This window comes from Piliocolobus tephrosceles, chromosome 3 (genome assembly GCF_002776525.5).
Source record: "Piliocolobus tephrosceles isolate RC106 chromosome 3, ASM277652v3, whole genome shotgun sequence".
Classification (NCBI taxonomy): domain Eukaryota; kingdom Metazoa; phylum Chordata; class Mammalia; order Primates; family Cercopithecidae; genus Piliocolobus; species Piliocolobus tephrosceles.
In genome coordinates, this window is record NC_045436.1 from 60340595 (window position 1) to 60365503 (window position 24909).

General features: G+C 33.9%; 1 protein-coding gene across 3 annotated transcripts in view; it reads left to right on the forward strand.

The window, feature by feature from the left end:
- The window catches only part of SCLT1 (sodium channel and clathrin linker 1), a 226361-nt gene that overhangs the window by 106729 nt on the left and 94723 nt on the right, over positions 1 to 24909 (forward strand). For all 3 annotated transcript variants that reach the window (XM_023217595.3, XM_023217596.3, XM_023217597.3), the window contains exons 6-9: positions 2234 to 2369; positions 6005 to 6127; positions 7850 to 7915; positions 15111 to 15181. In XM_023217595.3, the coding sequence (XP_023073363.2) occupies positions 2234 to 2369; positions 6005 to 6127; positions 7850 to 7915; positions 15111 to 15181 (396 nt within the window). The remainder of the gene's footprint in view (positions 1 to 2233; positions 2370 to 6004; positions 6128 to 7849; positions 7916 to 15110; positions 15182 to 24909) is intronic.

Below are 24909 nucleotides of genomic sequence, written 5' to 3' on the forward strand. Positions count from 1 at the left end.
TTTTAAGGGAATGCTTCCAGTTTTTGCCCATTCAGTATGATTTTGGCTGTGGGTTTGTCATAAATAGCTGTTATTATTTTGAGATACATTCCATCAATACCAAATTTATTGAGAGTTTTTAGCATGAAGGGCTGTTGAATTTTGTCAAAGGCCTTTTCTGCATCTATTGAGATAATCTTGTGGTTTTTGTCTTTGGTTCTGTTTATATGCTAGATTATATTTATTGATTTGCATATGTTGAACGAGCCTGGCATCCCAGGGATGAAGCCCACTTGATCATGGTGGATAAGCTTTTTGGTATGCTGCTGGATTCAGTTTGCCAGTAATTTATTGAGAATTTTTGCATCGATGTTCATTAGGGGTATTGGTCTAAAATTCTGGTTTTTTATTGTGTCTCTGCCAGGCTTTGGTATCAGGATGATGTTGGCCTCATACAATGAGTTAGGTAGGATTCCCTCTTTTTCTGTTGATTGGAATAGCTTCAGAAGGAATGGCGCCAGCTCCTCTTTGTACCTCTGGTAGAATTTGACTGTGTATCCATCTGGTCCTGGACTTTTTTTGGTTGGTAGGCTATTAATTATTGCCTCAATTTCAGAACCTATTGGTCTATTCATGGATTCAACTTCTTCCTTGTTTAGTCTTGGGAGAGTGTGTGTGTCCAGGAATTTATCCATTTCTTCTAGGTTTTCTAGTTTATTTGCATAGAGGTGTTTATAATATTCTCTGATGGTAGTTTGTATTTCTGTGGGTTCGGTGGTGATATCCCCTTTATCATTTTTTATTGCATCTATTTGATTCTTCTCTCTTTTCTTCCTTATTAGTCTTGCTAGCGGTGTATCAATTTTGTTGATCTTATCAAAAACCAGCTGCTGGATTCATTGATTTTTTGAAAGATTTTTTATGTCTCTATCTCCTTCAGTTCTGCTCTGATCTTAGTTATTTCTTGCCTTCTGCTAGCTTTTGAATGTGTTTGCTCTTCTTTGGTCTGTTTTTAATGGAAAATACAAATTCTGCTAGAAAATATATTACAGAATTAATAATGTTTTTTTTCAGAGGACTTGGGGTATCTTTTCTAAAACTTGTTGTATTTCTCTATTGGTCATTTTCTCTATTAAGTAAACATTTCATATAGGAAAAATAAATATTGTAAAAAACACTGTTAGATATTTAAAAATAAAAACTTCTATCTTAACCAATACTTGTAAGTTTTTAATTAGAGAATAATTTTCAAGCTCTGTCCTTTTTGGGAGTAATTAATTTTTTTGTTTCTAAAGAGTTTACCTCCTCAGTTTTATTGTGTTTGATGAACTTTGTTTACAATAAATATGTTCTGACATTAAGATTTAAGTTTTCTTGTTTCAAAGGAGATTTGTAATATTAGCAAATCATTCATTCACTTCTAAATGTTTTAGGTAGATGGTTGTAGTTTGTTTTGTTATTTTCACTTTGAAATGTATTTACTATATTTTCTGCTTATAGTCATATTAAATAAGAGTGTTTTCTGAAAATGTACCTTTTTTCTCTGAAGTATTATTTTAAATTAAAACAATCATTCCTTTAAGTTGTACCTTCCTTGCCTTTATTTTGTAGTTGTTTTAAAGCATGAAATATCTGCAGTTTACTTTAATGTTAAGATTAAAGTCGAATTTAAGCCTTTCAGTGTTATTGTTGAGCTTATATAAGGATGTGCTGAAAAATAAAGTTACTGATATTTTGGTTTTATAGCCAGTGACCATTTTCTTCTCTTTGCTTGTTAACTGGAATTAGTAAGAAGTCCAGTGAGTTTTGCGAAACACACTGAAGAAAATAGCAAATAACTCTACAAGATTTAATATGTAATTTTCATTTAATTAACTGGATGTACGTAGCTATTTTAGAATTTTTCTGAATGGCTTGTTTTATTATTTAATAAGGAATAATACCTGAATTTTACTCTTTTGAAAAATTTTTGAAAAATTTTGAAAACTTAAATCCTCTCTAGGACAAACTGAATCATGCTTCAATTAATTGTGATTGATTTAATGCATTTGAAATTGTTACATAATCTTTTTATTCTTACAGCACAATATTTAATGGTAATTAAACACTTCTAATTTTTTATTTGATGTCTACTTAAAAATGGTTTTGTGTAAAGAGTTGTTGTTGACCCAAATGTTTATTTAATTGACCTCAAAACAGTAATTACTGTTACTAAAATGACTTGAGACTATCGTGTTATCTGTTTGTTTCAAAGGTTGCACAGTGAATTAAAAGATGCTGTTGAAAAACAATGGGAGGCCTTTCCCCTTGGCACAGAGATAGGAACTGATACATATGCAGATGATGAAACAGTCAGAAACCTTCAAGAACAATTGCAACTAGCCAATGAAGTGAGTGTCATGTATTTTTAAAAATTATATTCTGAATTAACATGCCTTTTAAAAATTCATGTTAATCATTATTTATGGATAACAAAATCATAAAATTGTAACACGATGATTTTCTACAGTTTACAAGAATCGTTACAGATAGCAAAACTTGTAATAAATACTCTCACTGTTATAAATATACTTGCCAAATACCCTCACTGGTTGTTAAAAATGTGTTTAATTAAATCATAAAGCTTTTAACATGATTTTTTTTCTTATGAGAATATTATTTTCTTTCTTTCTTTTTTAATTATACTTTAAGTTGTAGGATACATGTGCAGAATGTGCAGGTTTGTTATATAGATATCACGTGCCATGGTGGTTTGCTGCACCCATCAACCCGTCATCTACATTAGGTATTTCTCCTAATACTATCCCTCCCCTAGCACCCCACTCCACGACAGGCCCTGGTGTGTGATGTTCCCCTTCCTGTGTCCTTGTGTACTCATTGTTTAACTCCCAGTTATGAGTCAGAACATGCAGTGTTTGGTTTTCTGTTCCTATGTTAGTTTACTGAGAATGATGGTTTCCAGCTGCATCCATGTCCCTACAAAGGACACAAACTCATCCTTTTTCATGGCTACATAGTATTCCATGGTGTACATGTGCCACATTTTCTTTATCCAGTCTATCATTGATGGACATTTGGGTTGGTTCCAAGTCTTTGCTATTGTGAATAGTGCTGCAATAAACATACATGTGCACGTGTCTTTATAAGAGAATAATTACACAGTAATGGGATTGCTGGATCAAATGGAATTTCTGGTATCATATCCTTGAGGAATTGCCACACTGTCTTCCACAATGGTTGAACTAATTTACACTCCCACCAACAGTGTAAAAGTGTTCCTATTTCTCCACATCCTCTCCAGCATCTGTCATTTCCTGACTTTTTAATGATTGCCATTCTAACTGGTGTGAGATGGTATTCCATGGTCATTTTGATTTGCATTTCTCTGATGGCTAGTGATGATGAGCATTTTTTCAACAAACATATGAAAAAAAGCTCATCATCACTGGTCGTTTGAGCAGCTATGTTAAATATATCCTGTTTTCAACTGTAATTTTTTGTAAATTTTATTCATAAGGGAATTTTATTTTAATTTACAATGTTACATCCCAGATGTTTCATATCTTGTATGGGTTTAAATCCCCATTCTTCTACTTTTCAGCTGTGTGATCATAGAAAAAACTCTTGTGCCTCAGTTTCCTCATTTATAAATGGGGGCTACAAATTCTAAATTATAATTTTGATTTGATAATTTTCTGAAAATTCAGTTTTATTTCCTGAAAATTTGGTTTTAAAATTCTATAATTATGAAAGTGATACTTTAGGTAAGTCAGAAAGGCTATCTTTAGCTTGATAAGGAACATGTATTTAACACTAATTTTTTTTAAAGTATGAATGGAAAGAATTTTTAAATGTGATGAAAGAAAGAAAGAATGAAAACATGCTGTTTGTTCTAGACTAGGAAAGATTTATAATTTATTTCATAGGAGTAAATAGAAATTAATTTAGGCTTATATGTCTAGCACATATGTAAGTTAATAAATTTGCTTATTTATCAATATCGTTATTATCATTACTGAACAGCAAGACTCACAAATAAGAATTAAAATTATGTGCAAAAGGTGCTGTGTACTATAAATATATTGCTTTAGGAGCTAATAGCAATAACACAGTACTAAATATCTAGCTTAATATTTTTAGTTTAAAATATTTTTCTGTTACAGTATGATTTGTAAAAATCTTTCTAGAAGTCAGTTTGGCAAGAAGAGCCTTAGAAATGTTTGCACTATTTGATGCAGTAATTAGATGATGACACCACATAGATTTTATGAATTTGTTCTAAAGAACTGAATATAAAAATTTTTGAATAAATATGTTCATTATAATATTTATTGTAATGAAACATTTGACATAGTTTAAAAATCTTAAATATGGAATCAGTTAAATTGTAGTTTGTCCAAATAATAAGCATACCATTTTTAAAAATTATGTAGTGTACATCATAATCACTTGAGGACTTTTTGAAACATGGATTTCCGCTCTGCCTCCCCATCCCACCACCACCCCAGTTTCTGATTCAAGAAGTCCGAGATAGAGCTCAATAGTTTACATCTCTAACAGTTCTGAGGTGTTGCTGATGATGCTGGTCCTTTAAGAATCTGGGTTGTATAACTACTAGTCTAGGTGATTTTTGTCATCAGACAGGTCTGGAGAAACAGTGGGACATTTTGAGGTATGAGGCATTTTTACGACCATTTTACTGAAAAGAAAACTTGAGTCTTAAGAAAATGAAGTGAATTATCCAGGACCATTTGGCCAGGAATTAGAGATCACACCCATATCTTCTGGCTCCAGATTCTGTGTTTATCTACAAATTTTAAAACCACTTTTAAAATTTTTAATTTGTCTTCAGTTTTTTTTTTTTTTTTTTTAATTTTAGACAAAACTAATCTATTGTGTTAGGAACACAAGGAAATAGTTATTTAGGAGAAGAGTATAGTAACTGGAAGAGATCACAAGAGGGGCACCTGGCTTCTAGGTGATGGTAATAATGTTCTCTCTCTTGAACTGGGTGCTGGTTACATGAGCGCACTTACTTTGTAAAAATGTACAATTTGTTCGTTTTCTGAATGCATGATATACCTCAGTGTTCTCCAAGGTGCCTTACGTTTTTGTGGGTTACATATCTATCAGTATTTATTGTATTACAAATTAAAACTGAGACTTAAAAAAAAAAAGTAGGAGCATAAGCACACAGTCCATTAGCCCTTAGAACAAGGATGACATCACATCATATAAACTCTAGAAAACTCCACTGTACATTTGTGAGAGGATGAGAGTAAAAATGCGAATAGTGTTAACATATTATTCTGAAGATAAATTTGACTTCAAGGACTTTTCAAAGTCTAAGAGTTTCTGTACCACACTTAGATAATACTATGTGCAAATAATAGTTAGTGACCTGAGAAAATTCTCATTATAAAATGGCAAGTAAAAATAGCCCGCTATATGGTCCCTAATTTTGTTAAAATAATTACAAAATTCTTTCTCAGCATCACATTTATAAACATGAATGCATCAACATTTAAAAAGATGACTATATCTAGATGTTAGCAGTGTTTATCATCAGGTAGTAAAATTATAGCTGATTCTGATTTTCTCCTGTTTTTCTCTGTATTTTCCTAATTTTCCACAATGAAAATTTATTACTTCTATGATCAGGAAAAAAATATTGTGCTTTACCAGGGGACAGTTTTCTTCTTCATCAGTTTCTAGGGCTTATACTTTCTTGTGGAACAAAGAACATGGTTTAAGTCTACATCTCTGTTAAGGATTTTAATTTTAGCTAAATCTGAGTAAAAACATAATTTCAAAATAAGGAACTTTATGTCTTCAGGTTTACTTTCTAATAAATTATTAATAAAACTTCATATCAAAAATATTATAACTATAATACCATCTTTACACAGTTCTGTTTTATTTTATGACTTTATAAGAATTTATTCTATAAAAGAAAAGGATCCATTTGTACTATACAATAAATAGCCTGCTGATAATTTAATGAGTTATCCAAATTTTTTAATAGGAGAAAACTCAGGCTGTGGAACTCTGGCAGACTGTTTCTCAGGAGTTGGACAGACTACACAAGCTTTACCAGGAACATATGACTGAGGCCCAAATTCATGTATTTGAAAGTCAAAAACAAAAGGTAATCTTGGATTTCATTGTTTTCTTGTATATCGGTAAGAAATTGCACTCTGAAGAAACTGTTTTAGAGGGGAACATCTAAGACTCTACCCTATAGCATTTAGAATTTCTAATCACTTTATTATTTATGTTAATAATATGTAGATCTTTGATGGTTACACTCTTGAAAGGTAAGATAATTAGAGAACTGGACAGTGATCATTTGGTTCTATAATGTCAGCAATGAAAGCTCAATTTAGTGCTAAAAAGCAGCTTTAACATTTTGTATAAATAAACCTTCAAAGTTTTTATTTGCTTCATTTCCTACCTGACTTTTAAAACAAAACAAAACAAAATTGTTCATTAGTTTATAGCCAGTGAAGAAACCTGCTCAAATACAGTGAGAGCACTATGTAAAATCAAAATGTTAATACCCTTAAATGTGACCTGTTACTAAAATAGGTGTCAACTTTATCTACCATAAATTAATCAGAATATAATTTTACAATAGGAAGCAATCTTGGTGGTTATTAAAAGACTTTTTTCTATCCAAAGCAAGAATCATTCTACACTCTTTCAAAGTGGACAAGTAGCTTTAGCTCTTGCTTTACACGTCTATTGACAAGAACTCATTATCTCACAAGACCATCCATTCCATTGGGAAATCTACCTCTTTTATTCTTCTGTTGGTTCTTTTATTGCTAGGTGCATTGAGCACTGTGGAGGAATTCTAATTCTGACCTCTTTTCTATATATTTTGAGAGGCAGCTCTTTAAATAATTTGGTTTTCTATACCTCTCTTCAGCTCTCATTTACAGACTTTTCAAATTCTGGTTTATGAATATTCCTATTATTATAATTATAATTAGAAATGTCTACCTAAAGAAATTGTAAAAATACTTGCATGATGCTTTACAGTTCACAAAATGATTTTTCTATACATGCCCTGGCTTGAAAAAATGTTCACGTGTAATCAATCTGATTTGTTGGACTTTTGCTTCTGAGATTTAAAAACCATTTTTCATATTAAGTTATTTGATTGCTGTTTCCTCATATAGGTCAGTCAACTAAGCCCACAAGGTTGGGTTTTTGTTTTGTTTTCACCTGAATAATATCATTCTTTTACTGTAGCTATATAGTTTGATGGGTCCTTATACGAGACTTTACAAATAACACTTCATTCTTTTTTCCCTGGTCATCTATTTAATTCTGTCATTCAGTATATTTACAGCCTCTCCCAACTTTGTGTCATCTTTACAAATAATATTTAATAGAATTATAACAGCTAATCAAACAATTTTTAAAATGTGGGGCATGAGAATTTTTTTAAAAAGGATGGGCAGTAACTCCTGTGCCATGGTTTGTATTATAGGTTTTGAGTAGGTTTGAAAGCGACATTCCAGTATTGGACAAGGTCTCTCTAGCATTTAGAATTTCTAATCACTTATAATTTTTTATGATCTATTTCTTCGAGTTTTAAAATAATATTTAATAATTGATTTCTAGAAATAATTATTTGACATAAACAGCTACATTTATTTCAGCATTGCCACTTTAATTTTTTAATCATTTAAAAAATTTCTTAGTTTTCCAACTACTAATTCACACAGTAGTAAGAAGAAACACTACCAATTTTATCTAAACTTAGGCATAATGATTTTAGACTTGATTTTAGTTTAATTTTAAATATGGGTTATAAACAACAAAATGCTATTTATGTACTCCCCTTATCTTCCCACTGTAGGATCAGCTTTTCGATTTTCAACAACTGACCCAGCAACTTCATGTTACTAATGAGAACATGGAAGTGGTAAGTACACTTACATAAACTAGAAATTGTTCCTATAAATAATCATATTTATTTATGATAATATAAATCAACAACAAGAAAGCATGCTGCATGAAATTAGATAGGCAGTACTCTTTTTTCTTTTGCTTTTGCTTTCTTATTCAATAGCATGACATAGTTTACAGTACCTTTTAGATATCTAACATCTCTCTGAAATATATCTTAATCTGGAAATCCTCTTAGGATTCTTAGTAAGGTCTCCTTAGACTAATCTAGACAGTGAGCTCCTCAAGAGTAGAGCACATGCTTATATTTTTTTATTTCATCTGACATACTGCCAGGTATTTAATAAGAATAGTGTAATTGTTTAATAAATTAATAGCCCATTTCCTAAAAAATTTTAGGAAACTAAGGACCATGTGTTGGTATGATACTCCTAAATTTCCCTATAAGTTCTTCCTAAAATAAATAGAATTAATCTTCTCAATTCTGTTCTTTACCTTCTTATTCTCTCACTTTTGTTTTCTTTACTTTCTTGGAATGTTATTTTTACCTCATTGTTGAGTAATAGAATTATGACACTTCAGGTAATTCCACTCTCTTTCCCTTCTTCATTCTTGCCTAGTTACTCTGCTAATTCTTGTTAGTACCTAATAAAAATGTCTTTGTATAACAGTGGATTTGTGCCATCAAAAGTAAGTATCCAATTTTATTCTACTTTAAAAATTTTTCTTTTTAACCGTGTAGAAAATTATTAAACCAACCTGTACCTATTCTGTTTAACATTTGAAATGTCTAATCACATACAGTTTTTGATAATATATTATGCTTCTTGGAGTTTTAAAATACTAGTACTCCAGAACAAAATGGTTACTGATTTCTGTAATTAAGAAAGGCATTGTTTAATTTAATATATTTCTACATGGAATTAGTGCTTTAACCTAGTATCATAATTATTCATTACTTCTTCAATATGTCTCCTAGAATTGGAATTATATCATTCTTTGATATGTCATACTGCAGAGCCCCTATTTTATTATGATTTTGATGAAAGAAAGTCATGGGAAAAGGATGTTATATATTCCAAGGGAATATGTTAAAAATTTCTAAGGCAGAAGTAGTGTTGGTTCCAGGTCGAAGCTAAGAATAAACTGGATACAAGAAAACTGATAAAGAAATGGCATGATGGATAAAAGAGAGTTTTATAAAAATATAGAAAAGACTGTATAGGTGGTTAAGATAAAAGTAAGTGGTTGAAAGAAATTTTAAAATTTAACTTTTTCTTAATGTATATAATGAATAGCAAAGAAGACTGATAAGTATAAAGGGGGCAAGCAAAGTGATAAGATCTTGTACATCTCAAAGAGCATTCAGAGCATAGTTATAGGGGCAAGTTTGAGTCCAGATCAAACTTGAAGAAAAGTTCCCTTTAAAAATCAAGCAGTTTCCAACAAAAAATTTTCTGATTACATGAATAAACTGATTAAATGAATAGATTCTTATAGATGTAGAATAAATTGATGAGTACGCAGTGAGTAAATAAACTATCTTTCAATGTAATTTCACTAACATGGCAGAGTAGGACACCCTGGACACTCCTTCTCCCCACAGATACACGAATTCAGCAACAATTCATGGACAAATTTCCTCTGCGACAAACCAGAAACTAATGGAAATGTTCTCACCTCCTAGAAAATTGGAAAACCAGACTCACCAAAGCTAGCAGGGAGATTTGAGACCCTCTCTTGCTAGACACCCTGTCCCCAGTGCCGTGCCATGTGATCAAAAAAGAGACCCCTTAGCTCCCAGCTTCACCCGGGGGAAGGAAGGGATTAGGTATGTGCATTCATCACCCCAAATTTTCTGAGGGTGGTCCCCAGAATCCTGGCCTCTATCTTGCCAGTCTTGGAGCTCACAGATCCAGCATAGTTTGACCAACCAAGGGAGAATGGAGGCATTGATTTGGACTGATAGATGGCATTGGTCCTGTGCTCTTCTCAGCACAGAGTAAGTAGATGAAAATTCAGTTCTCAGCTTCCCCCCAGGGAGGGCAGAAGTTGATCCAGCACTGCAGCTTCTCTGGGGCAGCCCAGAGAAATAGCATCTGTCTCACGAAGCTCTAATAGGTCCAGCACAGTCTAGCCACATAGGAAAGAACAGAAATAGCAGATTGGGCTGATACATGCTATAGTTCCCTACCCCCCAGCTCATCACAGAGCAAGCAGCTGCCAGCATCTCCCTGGGGAGGGAAAGAGTTTGTAGAGGCCTGCTGAATCTCTGGCCAGCTGATTGGTGGGAGTCTTCTCTTGTATAAGGCTAATCCGTGAAGACTGGGAGAGGTGCCCACTTTCTCTAATGCATGGACATAAGCACAAAGTCAAGGAAAAATGAAGAACCAGCTAAAGATGTTCCATACAAAGAAATAAGATAAATCTCCAGAAACCAATCCTAATGAAAAGAAGGTATGAATTACCTGATAGGGAATTAAAAATAATTCTCTTGAAGATGCTCACCACAGTTAAAAGAACAATGCACGAACAAAGTGAGAATTGCAAAAGAGAAAAAATATTAAAAAGTAGCACAAAAATCATGGATCTAAAGAACACAATAACTGAATTTAAAATAGTGTTGGGAAGTCTAGATATTCATATTCACAACATGATTTTGGACCCTTATCTTACACAACACACAAATATCAACCCAAAATGGATTAAAGACTTAAATCTAACACCTCTTACCTATAAAGTTCATAGAAGAAAACCTAGGGGAAAAGCTCCATGGCATTGGTCGTGGCAATGATTTCATGGATATGGCACCAAAAGTACAGACAGCAAGAAAAAAGTAATCAAGTGGGACTACATCAAACCAAAAAGTTTTTACACAGCAAACGAAATCAGCAGAGTGAAAAGGCAGCCAATGGAATGGGACAAAATATTTGCAGACCATATATCCAATAAGGGAATAATCTCCAAAGTATTTAAGGAATTTCTATAACTCAATAGTAAAAAAAAAAAAAAAAAAAAAAACACACACACACAAAAAGCCTAATAACTTGATTTTTAAATGAGCTAAATACTTAAGTAGATATTTTTCCAAGGCAACAGGTATGTGAAGAAATGCCCAATGCTCGATATCACTAAACATTAGGGAAACATAAATACTAAAACTACAATGAAGTATCACCTCACACGTGTCAGAGGGATTATTATCAAAACAAACAAATAAGATAACACGTGTTGAAGAGGATGTGGAAAAATTGGAAACCTTGAACATTTTTGGTGGGATTGCAAAACGTTGCATCTGCCGTGGAACACAGTATAGAGTTTCCTCAAAGCAATAAAGATATAACTACCATATGATCCAGAAATCCCTTTTCTGAATATTTATCCCAAAGTATTGAAATTAAGATCTTGAAGAGATGCTAGCACTCCTGTGCTTATTGCAGCATATTCACATTAGCCAAGATATGAAAACAACCTAAACGTCCGTCAAAGAGGAGTGGATTAAAATGTATAAATGGACAGTGGAATGCTATTCAGCCTTTAAAAAGAAGGAAATTATACAATATGTGATAACATGAATAAACTTTGAGAGCATTAAATGAAATAAGCCAGTCACAGAAAGATAAACACTGTATGATTTTACTTATATGGAAGTATCTATAGTAGACAGATTTATAGAAACAGATTGGAATGGTGACTACCAGGGCCTATGGGGAAAGAAATAGGGACTTACTAATCAACACACTTGAAGTTTCAGTCAAACAAGATGAATAACCTTTAGAGATCTGTGCAGTATTTTACCTGTAGTCAACAATTACGTATTGTACACTTAAACATGTTTTAGAAGTGTATAACTCATGTAAGTATTCTTACTACAAATTGACACAAATGTCTGTCTTTACCAATGCAAATTAGTAATATGTAACAGATATGCTCTGACATGAATGGTACATAAAAGTACATATTTCTATTTATTATGATGTAGATATATTATAATTTCACATTTCCTATAGGTTTGCTTTACTGAAATGTTTTTTAAGATTTGCTCATCTCTATAATTTACTCAAAAATATTTAATTGCATACTAACTATCTTGCCGGAAACTATAGGTTCTCTAAGTTGCAGAAATGCATCAACCATGAAATCTGTGTCTCCTTGGTAAAACAGGCTGACATATGAAATAATCAGTGAAAAAGGTGCTAAATAGATGATGGTTGAAAAGGATGCTTCCCTACACCTTCTTGAGTCTCTTAATTATAGTACATAATTTTCTTTATGGTCATAAATATAGAACAACTATTCCATATTCAGATGCAGTTGTGGAGCTCTTACTAGGCTTGCTAGCAAGTTAAGGACCTTGGTTTCCAGCACTAGATTCTTAAAATGCAGAATTTTAGCTTATTTTCTTCTGTTAAGTCCTCTATGAAATCTGTCTTTGAGGTGTTCCCAAATGGTCAAAAACACAAGCATTAATTACGCTAGTGCCAAGACAGTATATATAATAAAACACTAGTTGTGCCTGTGATGTACTCAATCATGTGCCAGGCACTGGCAGTTCTGGGAAAAGCTGATCCTTTAAAAAGGCTCATATTTTAATCAGGAATACCTACACTTTAATATTTAAATATAATGTGCACTGTAAAGATATGTATTAAGTTTTATCAAAATGCAGAAAGGAAACAGTAAATTCTACCTGAGAATGAGTAAAACACACATGGTATTGAGGAATGAATGCAGACAGAATGAGGACATCCTGAGCAGAGGAAAATACGATAGTATGTTTGATTTTTGTTTTTTGTTTTTTGTTTTTTTTTTTATTTTTTTACTTTTTAATTATTATTTTTCCATAAGTTACTGGGGATACAGGTGGTATTTGGTTACATGAGTAGTTCTTTGGTGGTGATTTGTGAGATCCTGGTGCACCTATCACCCAGGTGGTATAAACTGCACCATATTTGTTGTCTTTTATCCTTCACTCCTTCCCACTCTTTCACGCAAGTTTCCAGAGTCCATTATATCATTCTTATGCCTTTGCATCCTCATGACTTAGCTCCCACATATCAGTGGGAACATACAATGTTTGGTTTTCCATTCCTGAGTTACTTCACTTAGAATAATAGTCTCTTTCCATTCCTGAGTTACTTAGAATAATAGTCTCCAGTCTCATCCGGGTCATTCCAAATGCTGTTAGTTCATTCCTTTTTATGGCTGAGTAGTATTCCATTGTATATATACACTACAGTTTCTTTTTTTTTTTAATTAATTAATTTATTTTTTATTATACTTTAAGTTCTAGGGTACATGTGCATAACGTGCAGGTTTGTTACGTATGTGTACTTGTGCCATGTTGGTGTGCTGCACCCATCAACTCGTCAGCGCCCATCAACTCGTCATTTACATCAGGTATAACTCCCAATGCAATCCCTCCCCCCTCCCCCCTCCCCGTGATAGGCCCCAGTGTGTGATGTTCCCCTTCCCGAGTCCAAGTGATCTCATTGTTCAGTTCTCACCTATGAGTGAGAACATGCGGTGTTTGGTTTTCTGTTCTTGCGATAGTTTGCTGAGAATGATGGTTTCTAGCTGTATCCATGTCCCTACAAAGGACACAAACTCATCCTTTTTTATGGCTGCATAGTATTCCATGGTGTATATGTGCCACATTTTCTTAATCCAGTCTGTCACAGATGGACATTTGGGTTGATTCCAAGTCTTTACTATTGTGAATAGTGCCGCAATAAACATACATGTGCATGTATCTTTATAGCAGCATGATTTATAATCCTTTGGGTATATACCCAGTAATGGAATGGCTGGGTCATATGGTACTTCTAGTTCTAGATCCTTGAGGAATCGCCATACTGTTTTCCATAATGGTTGAACTAGTTTACAATCCCACCAATAGTGTAAAAGTGTTCCTATTTCTCCACATCCTCTCCAGCACCTGTTGTTTCCTGACTTTTTAATGATCGCCATTCTAACAGGACATAGGCATGGGCAAGGACTTCATGTCTAAAACACCAAAAGCAACGGCAACAAAAGCCAAAATTGACAAATGGGATCTAATTAAACTAAAGAGCTTCTGCACAGCAAAAGAAACTACCATCAGAGTGAACAGGCAACCTACAGAATGGGAGAAAATTTTTGCAATCTACTCATCAGACAAAGCGCTAATATCCAGAACCTACAAAGAACTCAAACAAATTTACAAGAAAAAACAACCCCATCAACAAGTGGGCAAAGGATATGAACAGACATTTTTCAAAAGAAGACATTCATACAGCCAACAGACACATGAAAAAATGCTCATCGTCACTGGCCATCAGAGAAATGCAAATCAAAACCACAATGAGATACAATAGTATGTTAAAAATATGAAGTCAATGAGCTCAAATAGAGCATGAGAGAAGCACAGTGAAAGCTATCTCAGGGACTTTAGTTGGAGAAATGTAAGCATGATATGTTGGGACAGGATTAAATCAAAACTATTAAGATCAATCAGGAGAAACCATAATATATAAAGAAAAGGGATAAGGAATTTGAATCATCATGGATAAAACCAGCAGTTATGGAAGAAAATCAATTCCTTTAGGAAAAGTTGTTCTACATTTAGAAGACTACTTCATATCTTACTGTGGATTTCTCCAGAAGTTGACCTTCAGGAAAAAGTTCCAAAATATGTCATTTATTTAGTAAGTAATGCCAGGGAGCACCAGTAAGAAGGTGGGGAAGTGGTACCAAAGAGAAGAGAAGACAGTCAATAAAAGGCTTTTTAAAATTAAGGAAGTTAACACTGTGAGTAACTAAAACTTAATGAATTCTGAAAGACAGTGTGAAACACAAGCCTCAGAGTTACTTCACCCATGCAAGAAGGGAGTTTGGGTTTTTTATATGCTAGTTCCCTTCAGACATGTCAGGCTACTCAGAACAGGGTGGAACATTAGTTCTGTAACACTTATAGATTTATGCACAGTTGGATAGATGAGATAGCCAAAGAAAGCCGTAAGACAGGAATGCAGGTATAGGTAGTTTCAAGTGAAGCAGGTATCCAATGAAGTAGTAAAGGCAAGGAAAGGTTACATTTTACCCTCAAAAAATCTAATCATTATCATAAATCTTACTAAATTTTTTTTTCTACTTGTATGTCTGATGTGTCATCTTTAAAGATACGGTTATTAAATATTCTAATACTGATACTTTTATTTTTCTTGTGGCAGACTAACCAACAGTTTCTGAAAACAGTAACTGAACAAAGTGTGATGATCGAACAACTCCGAAAAAAACTTAGGTATTTTCAAAAATGAGTTTCATTATTTCATTGTTAATTATTTTTCTTCAAGGGAGCTGATGATGCTGTAATTTTCCCTATGGGTGTTTTTTTCGCTTCCTTTTGTTAAGCTTCTGTCAATATCTTCTTGTGTGTGTGATCGGTTAGGATGGGAAGAAACTGAAACCAAGATTATTAGGAGATAACTGTGATATACAGTCAGACCTCTAAATACACAGATGTTCAAGTCCCTTATATAAAATGACATAGTATTTATATATAACCTATGCACATCTTCCCATATACTTTAAGTAATCTGATTTTGATTATTTTTATTGTTTTAAAAATATGTTCAATCTGCAATTGGTTGAACCCACAAATGGGGAACCCACAAATCATTTGAGCATTTTTTCGTATACATATTGTCCATTTGTATGTCTTCTTTTGAGAAATGACTATTCGGATATTTTGCCCATTATTTGTTCTTTTTCTTCCTCTTGAGTTGTTTTAGCTCTTTACATATTCCAATTCTGGTTATTAATCCCTGGTCCAGTGGGTAGTTTACAAATATTTTCTTCCATTCTGTGAGTTTTTTCATTTACTTATTGTTTCCTTTGCTGTCCAGAAGCTGTTTAGCTTGATATGATCCCATATGTACATTTTTGCTTTGGTAGCCTGTACTTTTGAAGTCCTCCTCAAGAAATCTTTACCCATATGAATGTCTGGAGTGTTTCCCCGACGTTTTCTTCTAGTAGTTTCATAGTTTCAGGTCTTAGATTTAGTCTTTGATACATTTTGATTTGATTTTAGTTTATGGCGAGAACTAGGGGTTGAAAATGCATTGACTGTAAATGCATTGATTTATTTCTGGGTTCTCTGTCTGTTCAATTCATCTATGTGTCTGTTTTTATGCCAGTACCATTCTGTTTTGGTTACTGTAAGTTTGTAGTGTAATTTGAAGTCAGTTAATGTGATGACTCTAGCTTTGTTCTCTTTGCTCAGGATTGCTTTATCTATTCTGTGTCGTTTTTGGTTCCCTTTAAATTTTAGGATTTTTTTCTATTTCTGTAAAGAATGTCATTGATATTTTGATTGCATTTAATCTATAGATTTGATTGCTTTGGGTACTATGGATACTTTAACAATATTAATTCTTCCGATTCATGAACATGGAATTTCTTTCCATTGTTTTGTGTCATCTTCAATTTCTTTCATCAAAGTTTAATAGTTTTCTTTTAGGGTTCTTTTACTTCTTTGGTTATTTGTTCCTGAGTATTTTGTTTTATTTGTAGCTATTGTAAATTTCTTGGTTTTTTTTTTTTTTATTCAGATTGTTCGGTTGGCATATAGAAATAATACTGATTTTTGTTTGTTGATCTTGTATGTGGCAACTTTACTTAATTTATCCAATCTAATAGTTTTTTTGATGGAATCTTTAGGTTTTTCTAAATATAGGATCATGTCATCTGTGAATAAGGATAATTTGACTTCTTCCTTTCCAATTTGGGTGCCCTTTATTTCGTTCTCTTGTCTAACTATTTTGTCTAGGACTCCTTACACTGTGTTGAATAACAGTGGTGAAAGTAGGTATCCTTGTCTTTTTCCAGATATTAGCAGAAAGGCTTTCAGTTTTTCCCCATTCAGTATGATAGTAGCTGTGGGTTTGTCATATATGACTTTGACTGTGTTGAGATATGTTTCTCTTTTACCCAGGTTTTCTTTAGAGTTTTTATCACAAAGCGATGTTGAATTTTATCAAATACTTTTTCAGCATCAATTGAAATTATCATATGGTTTTTGTCTTTTGTTCTGTTGATATACACATATTGAACCATCCATGCATCCCTGGGATGAATCCCACTTGATCATGAAGAATGATCTCTTTAATGTGTTGTTGAATTGAGTTTCCTAATATTTTGTTGAGGATTTTTGCATCTGTGTTCATCAGAGATGTTGGCGTATAGCTTTCCTTATTTTGCTGTGTCTTTGTCTGGTTTTGGTATCAGGGTGATACTGACTTCATAGAATAAGTTTGGAAGTATTCCTTTCACAATTTTTTGGAATAGTTAGAGTAGGATTGGTATTAGTTCTTCTTTAAATGTTCAATAGAATCCAGCAATGAAGCCATCAAGTCCCAGTCTTTTCTTTGATGGGAGATTTTTTTTTATTGCCGCTTCTATCTCTTTATTTGTTATTGGTCTGTTCAAGTTTTGTATTTCTTCATGGTTAAGTCTTGGTAGGTCGGCTGTTTCTAGGAATTTATTCATTTCTTCTAGATTTTCTAATTTATTGGCATATTGTTTTTCGTAATGGTGTCTAATATATTTTGAATTTTTGTGGTTTCAGTTATAATATCTCCTTCTTCATCTCATTTTATTTACCTGAGTCTTCCGTATTTTTTTTTTATCAGATTGGCTGAAGGTTTGTTGATTTTGTTTGTCTTAAAAAAACACTTTTTTTCATTTATCTTTTGTATTTTTTAGTCTGAATTTTATTTATTTCTGCTCTGCTCTTTATTATTTCTTATACTAATGTTAAGTTTGGTTTTCTCTTGCTTTTCCAGTTGTTTAAGAAATATCCTTAGGTTGTTTATTTGAAGTTTTTCTACTTTTTGATGGAGGTGTCTATTACTATAAACTTCACTTTTAGTACTGCTTTTGCTGTATCTGTAGGTTTTGATATATTGTTTCTATTTTTATTTGTTTAACAAATATTTAAATTTCCTTCTAAATTGGTTAATTGACCCAGTGGTCATTCAGGAGCATATTGTTTAATTTCCTTGTGTTTGTGTTGTTTTCAAGCTCTTCTTGTTACTGAATTTTAGTTTTATTCGTTTGTAGTCAGAAAAGATACTTCATATAATTTCAGTTTGTTTGAATTTTGGGGACTTGTTTTATGGCCTAATATATGTTCTGTCCTTGAGACTGTTTCATATACTGAGAAGAAGAACATGTATTTTTCACCTGTTGGATGAAATACTCTGTAAATGTTTATTAGGTCAATATAGTCTATAGTACAAATTGAATCTAATGTTTCTTTGTTGATATTCTATGTAGATTATCTGTCCAGTTCTGAAAGAGGGGTGTTGAAGTTCTCAGCTATTATTTTATTGGTGTCTAACTTTATCTTTAGTTCTAATATTTGCTTTATATATGTGGATGTTCCAGCATTGAGTACATATATATTTATAATTCTTATATCCTCTTGTGGGATTGACCCCTTTATCATTATATAATAACATTTTTGACTCTCTTTATAATTTTTGTCTTGAAATCTATTTTATCTGGTGTAAGTATAGCTACTCTTGCTCTTTTGGGGTTTTTGTTTCATGGAAATATTGAAAATATTTCCTATATTTTCAGTCTTTGGGTGTCTTTATAGATGAAATGAGTTTCTTGTAGGCAGCATATGATTAGGTCTTATTTTTTTTCTATTCAGCTACTCTTTTTTTATTTGAGAATTTAGTCCACTTACATTTAGTGTTATTAGTAATACGTAAGGGCTCACTACTGCCATTTTGTTACTTTTTTTCTGGGATGGTATCATTGGTCCTCCCTTCCTTTCTGTCTTCCTTTGTGTAAAAGTGACTTTCTCTTGTAGTAGATTTTAATTTCTTGGCTTTTCAGATTTTTTTGTATCTATTATAGGTTTTTATTTTGTGGTTACCATGAGGCTTGCAAATACTATAACCAATTGTTTTAAACTGACGACAACTTAACTCTGATTATAAAGAAAAATAAGCAAAGAGAATTTAAAACTCCACACTTTAACTTCATCTCCACTGCTTTTTGATTTGTTGTCTCTATTTACATATATTTTATATTGTCTATCTCTTCAAAAGTTGTAGTATTTATCATTTTTGGTAAGTCTGTCTTCTAGTCTTCTGATGAAAGATATTAGTGGTTTATACACCACAATTAGAATAAAAGGTGTCTAACCAGAGTTAGACAATTCTGTATTTGTCTGTGTACTTACTATTGCCAGTGAGTTTTATATCTTCAGATAATATCTTGTTACTAATGAACATCCTTTTCTTTTGGATTGAAGAACTCCCTTTAACATTTCTTGTAAGACAGGTTTGGTGCTGACAAATTCCATAAGCTTTTTTTTTTTTTTTTTCTGTGAAAGTTTCAATTTCTCCTCTATGTTTGAAGGACAGTTTTTCTTTTACATATTATTTGCTTCTCTTCTCTTGCTGCTTTTAAGATCCTTTATCCTTGACCTTTGAGACTTTGATTATTATATGTCCAGAAGTAGTCTTATTTGGTTTGAATCTGCTTGGTGTTCTTTGACCTTCTTGTACCTGGATATTCATATCTTTCTTTGGGTTTGGAAAGTTCTCTGTTATTATTTCTTTGAATAAACTTTCTACATCATCTCTCTTAGTACATCCTCTTTAAGACCAGTAACTCTTAAATTTGCCCCTTTAAGACTGTTTTAAAGATCTTGTAGGCATGTTTCATTCTTTTTTTCTCCTCTGAGTGTGTATTTTCATATAGCCTGTCTTCAAGCTCATGGATTCTTCTAGTTGTTCAGTTCTGCTTTTGAGAGAGTGATGCATTTGTCAGTTTTTCAACTGAATTTTTCAACTCTGCAATTTCTACATGACTTTTAAAAAATTATTTCAGTCTCTGTCAAATTTCTGATGGGATTCTGAATTCCTTCTGTTATCTTGAAACTTGTTGAGCTTCCCCAAAACAGCAATTAATACTTTGAATTCCTTGTGTGTAAGGTCATATATTTCCATCACTCTAGGATTGGTTACACTGGTGCCTTATTTAGTTTATCTGGTAAGGTCATGTTTTTCCTGAATGTTCTTTGTGCTTGTGGAGGCTCATTGGTGTCTGAGCAATGAAGAGTTAGGTATTTATTATAATTTTTGCAGTCTTGGCTTGTTTGTATTCTTCCTTCTTAAGTGGGCTTTCCACAAATCTAAAACAAATTGAGTGTTGTAACCTAAGCCTGCAATTATTGCAGCCATTTCAGAACATTGCAGAAGCCATTTCAGAACCATGAATGCTGGTTCTCTTAGATCCTCCTATATACACAGACTTGCTAGACTTCGGTAAGATGATGGATAATTCCCTGGGTAACCAGGCAAAGTCTCTTACTCCTTCCACAATCAGAAGGAGTCTCGCTGTGCACTGTGCTGTCTGGAGTTGGGGAGAGGTGACGTGGCCATTCTCATGGCTTCCACAGCTAGCACTACACAGAGTCACACCTGAAACCCTGCAGACCAGTACAGTACTGGGGCTAACCGAAGGCCTGCAGCCACCACTGCCTGATGTTTATTCAAGGCCCAGGACCACTTCAGTTAGCAGGGGGTGAATTCTGCCGGGATGGGGTGCATCCCATTAGAGGAGTGGGTTCTCTTCTAGCACAGAGTGAGTCTAGAAACCCATTCAGGTGCAAAAATCTAGAATCTGGGACTTCAGAAATCTGCTTGGTGCTTTTACTGTGGCTGAGCTGGTACTCAAGTTGCAAGACACAGTCCTCTATACTCTTCCTTCCCCTTTCCCCACGCAGAAAGAGTCTCTTTGGAGCAGTACTGCCTGGAGTTTGGGAAGGGATGACACAGGCAATCCCTTGGCTGCCACTGCTGGTCACACTGGGTTGTACCCTAAGTGCACTGCCTCTGAGACCAGTGCAGCACCAGGGCTTGCCTTAGGACTGCTGCAGTCCTTGTGGCCTGACTACCACTTAAATTTATTCCAGGCCCAGGCTACTTTAGTCAGTGGTAGTGAAGGCAGTAGAGACTTGGTTTCCTCCCACTGGGACGGTGAATTCCCCTCTGGTTTGGGGCTGGTCTAAATGCTCCCTCCATGGGTGCTGGTGGAATTCTAGCCTGTGTTGTGTTCTGCTGTGACAGGACAGCGCTGAGTTCTAATGCAAAGTTCAACACTTACTTCACTGTCCCTCCCTCTAGCACACAAATTTTCTGTCCACTCTGCACTGCTTGGGGTTGTGGGCAGTTTGTATAGGTAATGAAAAACTGTCTTTCCTACACTCATCGGTACCTCTTTCCTTGATATTATGTTCAAACCAGGTATTGTGATCACTCACATGATTTTTTGGTTCTTATGAAGATGTTTTCTTATGTGAGTGGTCATTCAATTTGGTATTTTTGCAGGGGAACAGTTGTTGGAGAGTTCTATTCAGCCATCTTACTGTGCTTCCTCTCCTTAGAGAAATACTTCTTAATCAAGATTTAGACTGGGCACAGTGGCTTATGTCTGTAATCCCAGCACTTTGGGAGGCTGAGGCAGACAGATCACCTAAGGTCAGGATTTTGAGACCAGCCTGGCCAACATGATGAAACCCCATCTCTACAAAAATTAAAATTAGCCTGTCATGAAAAAAACAAAAGATTTAAATACAAGGCAAAAAGGAAAAGATTTCTTTACTTAAATATGTTAAAATATTAGGCTTCTGTTACAAAAATAATATGAGTCAAATGAAAAGGCAACTCATAGTCTATGAGAAGACATTTACAGTGCATGTATTGTAACTGACAACAGATTAGTGTTAAGGACACATTAACTGATTAAGTATCAGTAAGAATAATTAACTCATCAAAAATTAGGCAAAGGATATGAATAAGCATTTCAAAAGTTACAACGATCAGGAAAATGCAAGTAAAAAACGTGATCCTTACTTCAAGTTAATGATTGTCTCTGTGGAATGAGGCTATTTGTGGAAGTAGAGAATTGAAGACAACCTAGGTATCTGTGACTAAGGGAATGAACAGTAACATGTGGTAATTACATCCTGTGAAATACTGTGCATCATTTAGAAACACATATTTACATGAAAAGATGTAGTTACAGCAACATGGGTAGAACTAGAAAACAATGTTTATATTTAAAAAGTAAAATATATGGATCTATAGCATAAAACACATGCTTGTAATAACAATATATGTTTTACCAGTAAATATGTATATCTGAGGATATATCACATTTTTATGTGAACTTATGAAATGGAGGAGAATGAGAAAGGGATTGGGAATAAGCAAAAAATAAAAATAAACAAATGAAAACATCTTTTACAGCTGATAATGATAATAGGTCATGGAGTGAATAGTGTAAAAGTTCAAGGTTAAGAAAAGAGTAGAAGGAAAAAAGAATATAAGATTTTTGGCATATTTAGGATAAATTAGAAGGTAGAGATGCTGGAAGGATGAGTAAGGAAACTGGTTCATAAAGACCTACAATCATATTATAGTAATGGAAATAGAGAATAAAAATGCATATAAAAAATCTATATAGGAAAAAATGGGCCAAACTTCATAGTATTGGACTAAAGGACAGGGGAAGAATCATGAAATTTTATTGCTAGAAGGTATGTTAATGTTCATCTAGTTTAACTTCCTTATTTTATAGAAAACTCAAAGTGAACCAAAGGCTTAGAAACTATTTGTCTTGTCCAGAGTTGCACAACAAATTCATGGAAAAGCCAAATTAGAACTCACATCTTGCAACTGCTAATCTAGTGAGCATCTAAGCCTGGCTCTCTGACAGTATGCACAGCAGTAGGGAAGTCAAGTAGGAGAGTTGATTGGGGGGAAAAAGTATGATGAGTAGATACTCTGATTTTTGACATCTGCCTAGAAGATTCATTTAGCGTGGGCATTAGGGCCTAAGGATTATAAATTGAGTTTAGAGATTGATAAAACTAGTTGCAGTTTTCCAAAGCCTAAAACGTCTTAAGTGTTTAATTGTCCATGAGCAACTTTGCCATAATATTTACTGACAGTATTCCATAGCTTAACATTAAGCAGTTCAGAGTTGTATACATAAAACTATACTTGCTTTTCCTGCCACAGATTTGAAGGAACATAAGGATAAACAGATGCTTCTTTTAGGGAAGAGGGTGTTGCTTTCAAGTATGACAGATTCTGAATGATGGGCATATTGACATTACCAGAATTTAGGTTTTGAGATGCTGTATGTAACCATGCCAAGAATAACTAAATTAGAAACTCCTTAAGCACTAGAGTTGTTTAAGTTTGTGCTTATACTGAAACATATTAATTTCATTTGTTGTCTGATAGTGTGGTGCAAAAAAGTTAAAATCATGTGAATTTATAATTAAGGCTTTAATCATATTTCATTTTGAGAGTTTTTGGTGATACCTTGTCATAGTTGATAAAAACTCTTCAGCCTGTTTTCTTAAGAATCTTCATTGACCTGATCTTCCTCAACCCTCCAGTTATACAGAAAAGTAGTCATATTGCTGTTTCTCAGTAAAACTTTTGGTAACCTCCTTTTTTGCCTTAGATCATTCTGTTTCTCAGAAAATTTGTAATTTTCTAAACCTAGTTAAAACTTGCTTTCTCCCGAAAGACTTCTCTCATTCATTCTACCAGATTTTTACTCTTTTATTCTTGTGAACCTACTCAGTATTTATTCATTTAAACTTAGATTTATACTGTTTTTCCAGAGGTGCTTTTTTTCTTATATATTTATTTATAATATATATCCAACTGAGTTATGATGATAATTATATTCCGACTCTCATGTGCTTAGATTTTATGCCTGCCTTGTAAAGTCTTCGAAGGGAAAGATTGTCATTTATTATATATTTTTAGGAATAACCAATGTTATCTTTTAAAAGGATGTACTATAAAGACTAAGTAGTGGCTGGGCGCTGTGGCTCATGCCTGTAATCTCAGCACTTTGGGAGGCTGAGGCGGGCAGATCACCTGAGGTCGGGAGTTCAAGACTAGCCTGACCAATATGGAGAAACCCCGTCTCTACTAAAAATACAAAATTAGCCGAACGTGGTGGCACATGCCTATAATCCCAGCTACTAGGGAGGCTGGGGCAAGAGAAACGCTTGAACCTGGGAGGCAGAGGTTGTGGTGAGCTGAGATCACACCTTTGCACTCCAGCCTGGGCAACAAGAGTGAAACTCCATCTCAAAAAAAAAAAGACTAAGTAAAGCATTTGCTTGGGTTCCTTATTAACTTTTCATCAGAGTAACATCATCAGAATATTTGTTAAAAATAATTTTAGCTGGCCAGGTATGGTAGCTCACGCCTGTAATCCCAGCACTTTTGGAGGCCAAGGTGGGTGGATCACCTGAGGTCAGGAGTTTGAGAACAGCCTGGCCAACATGATGAAATCCCATCTCTACTAAAAATACAAAAATTAGCTGGACGTGGTGGTGGGCACCTGTAATCCCAGCTACTTGGGAGACTGAGACAGAAGAATTGTTTGAACCCAGGAAGCAGAGGTTGCAGTGACCTGAGATTGTGCCATTGTACTCCAGCCTGGGCAACAGAGCAAGACTCCATCTCAAAATAATAATAACTTAGCCACTAAGGACTTATCTCATTAACAGACATAGATATTATCTTCATATAAGGAGCCTATAATTTGTCAAATCAATTTATTTTATATTCATTGAGAACTTAAAAATGTACATCTGTGCTCTGAGGGTAGAAACAGTCTTTATAATAAGTTTATGTATAATGTGATAGCCTCAAAGTTATTTTAATTTGACCCATTTCATCTCATGGGCACTTTTGTAGCTTCGACAGTTTCTATGAGGATGAGATCTCATTAAATTTTTCTAGCTCGAAGTTCTCCTGGTTCTCTCTACCCACATGGCTCAGAGATACCTGAAAAGCAGCAGGTTCCAAACTAACCTTATCATTATCTCTCAAATCTTTTATCCATATTCGTGAATTGTACCATCCAATTCCTGATTCAGAAAACTAGGAGACATCATAAATTCTTTTCTGT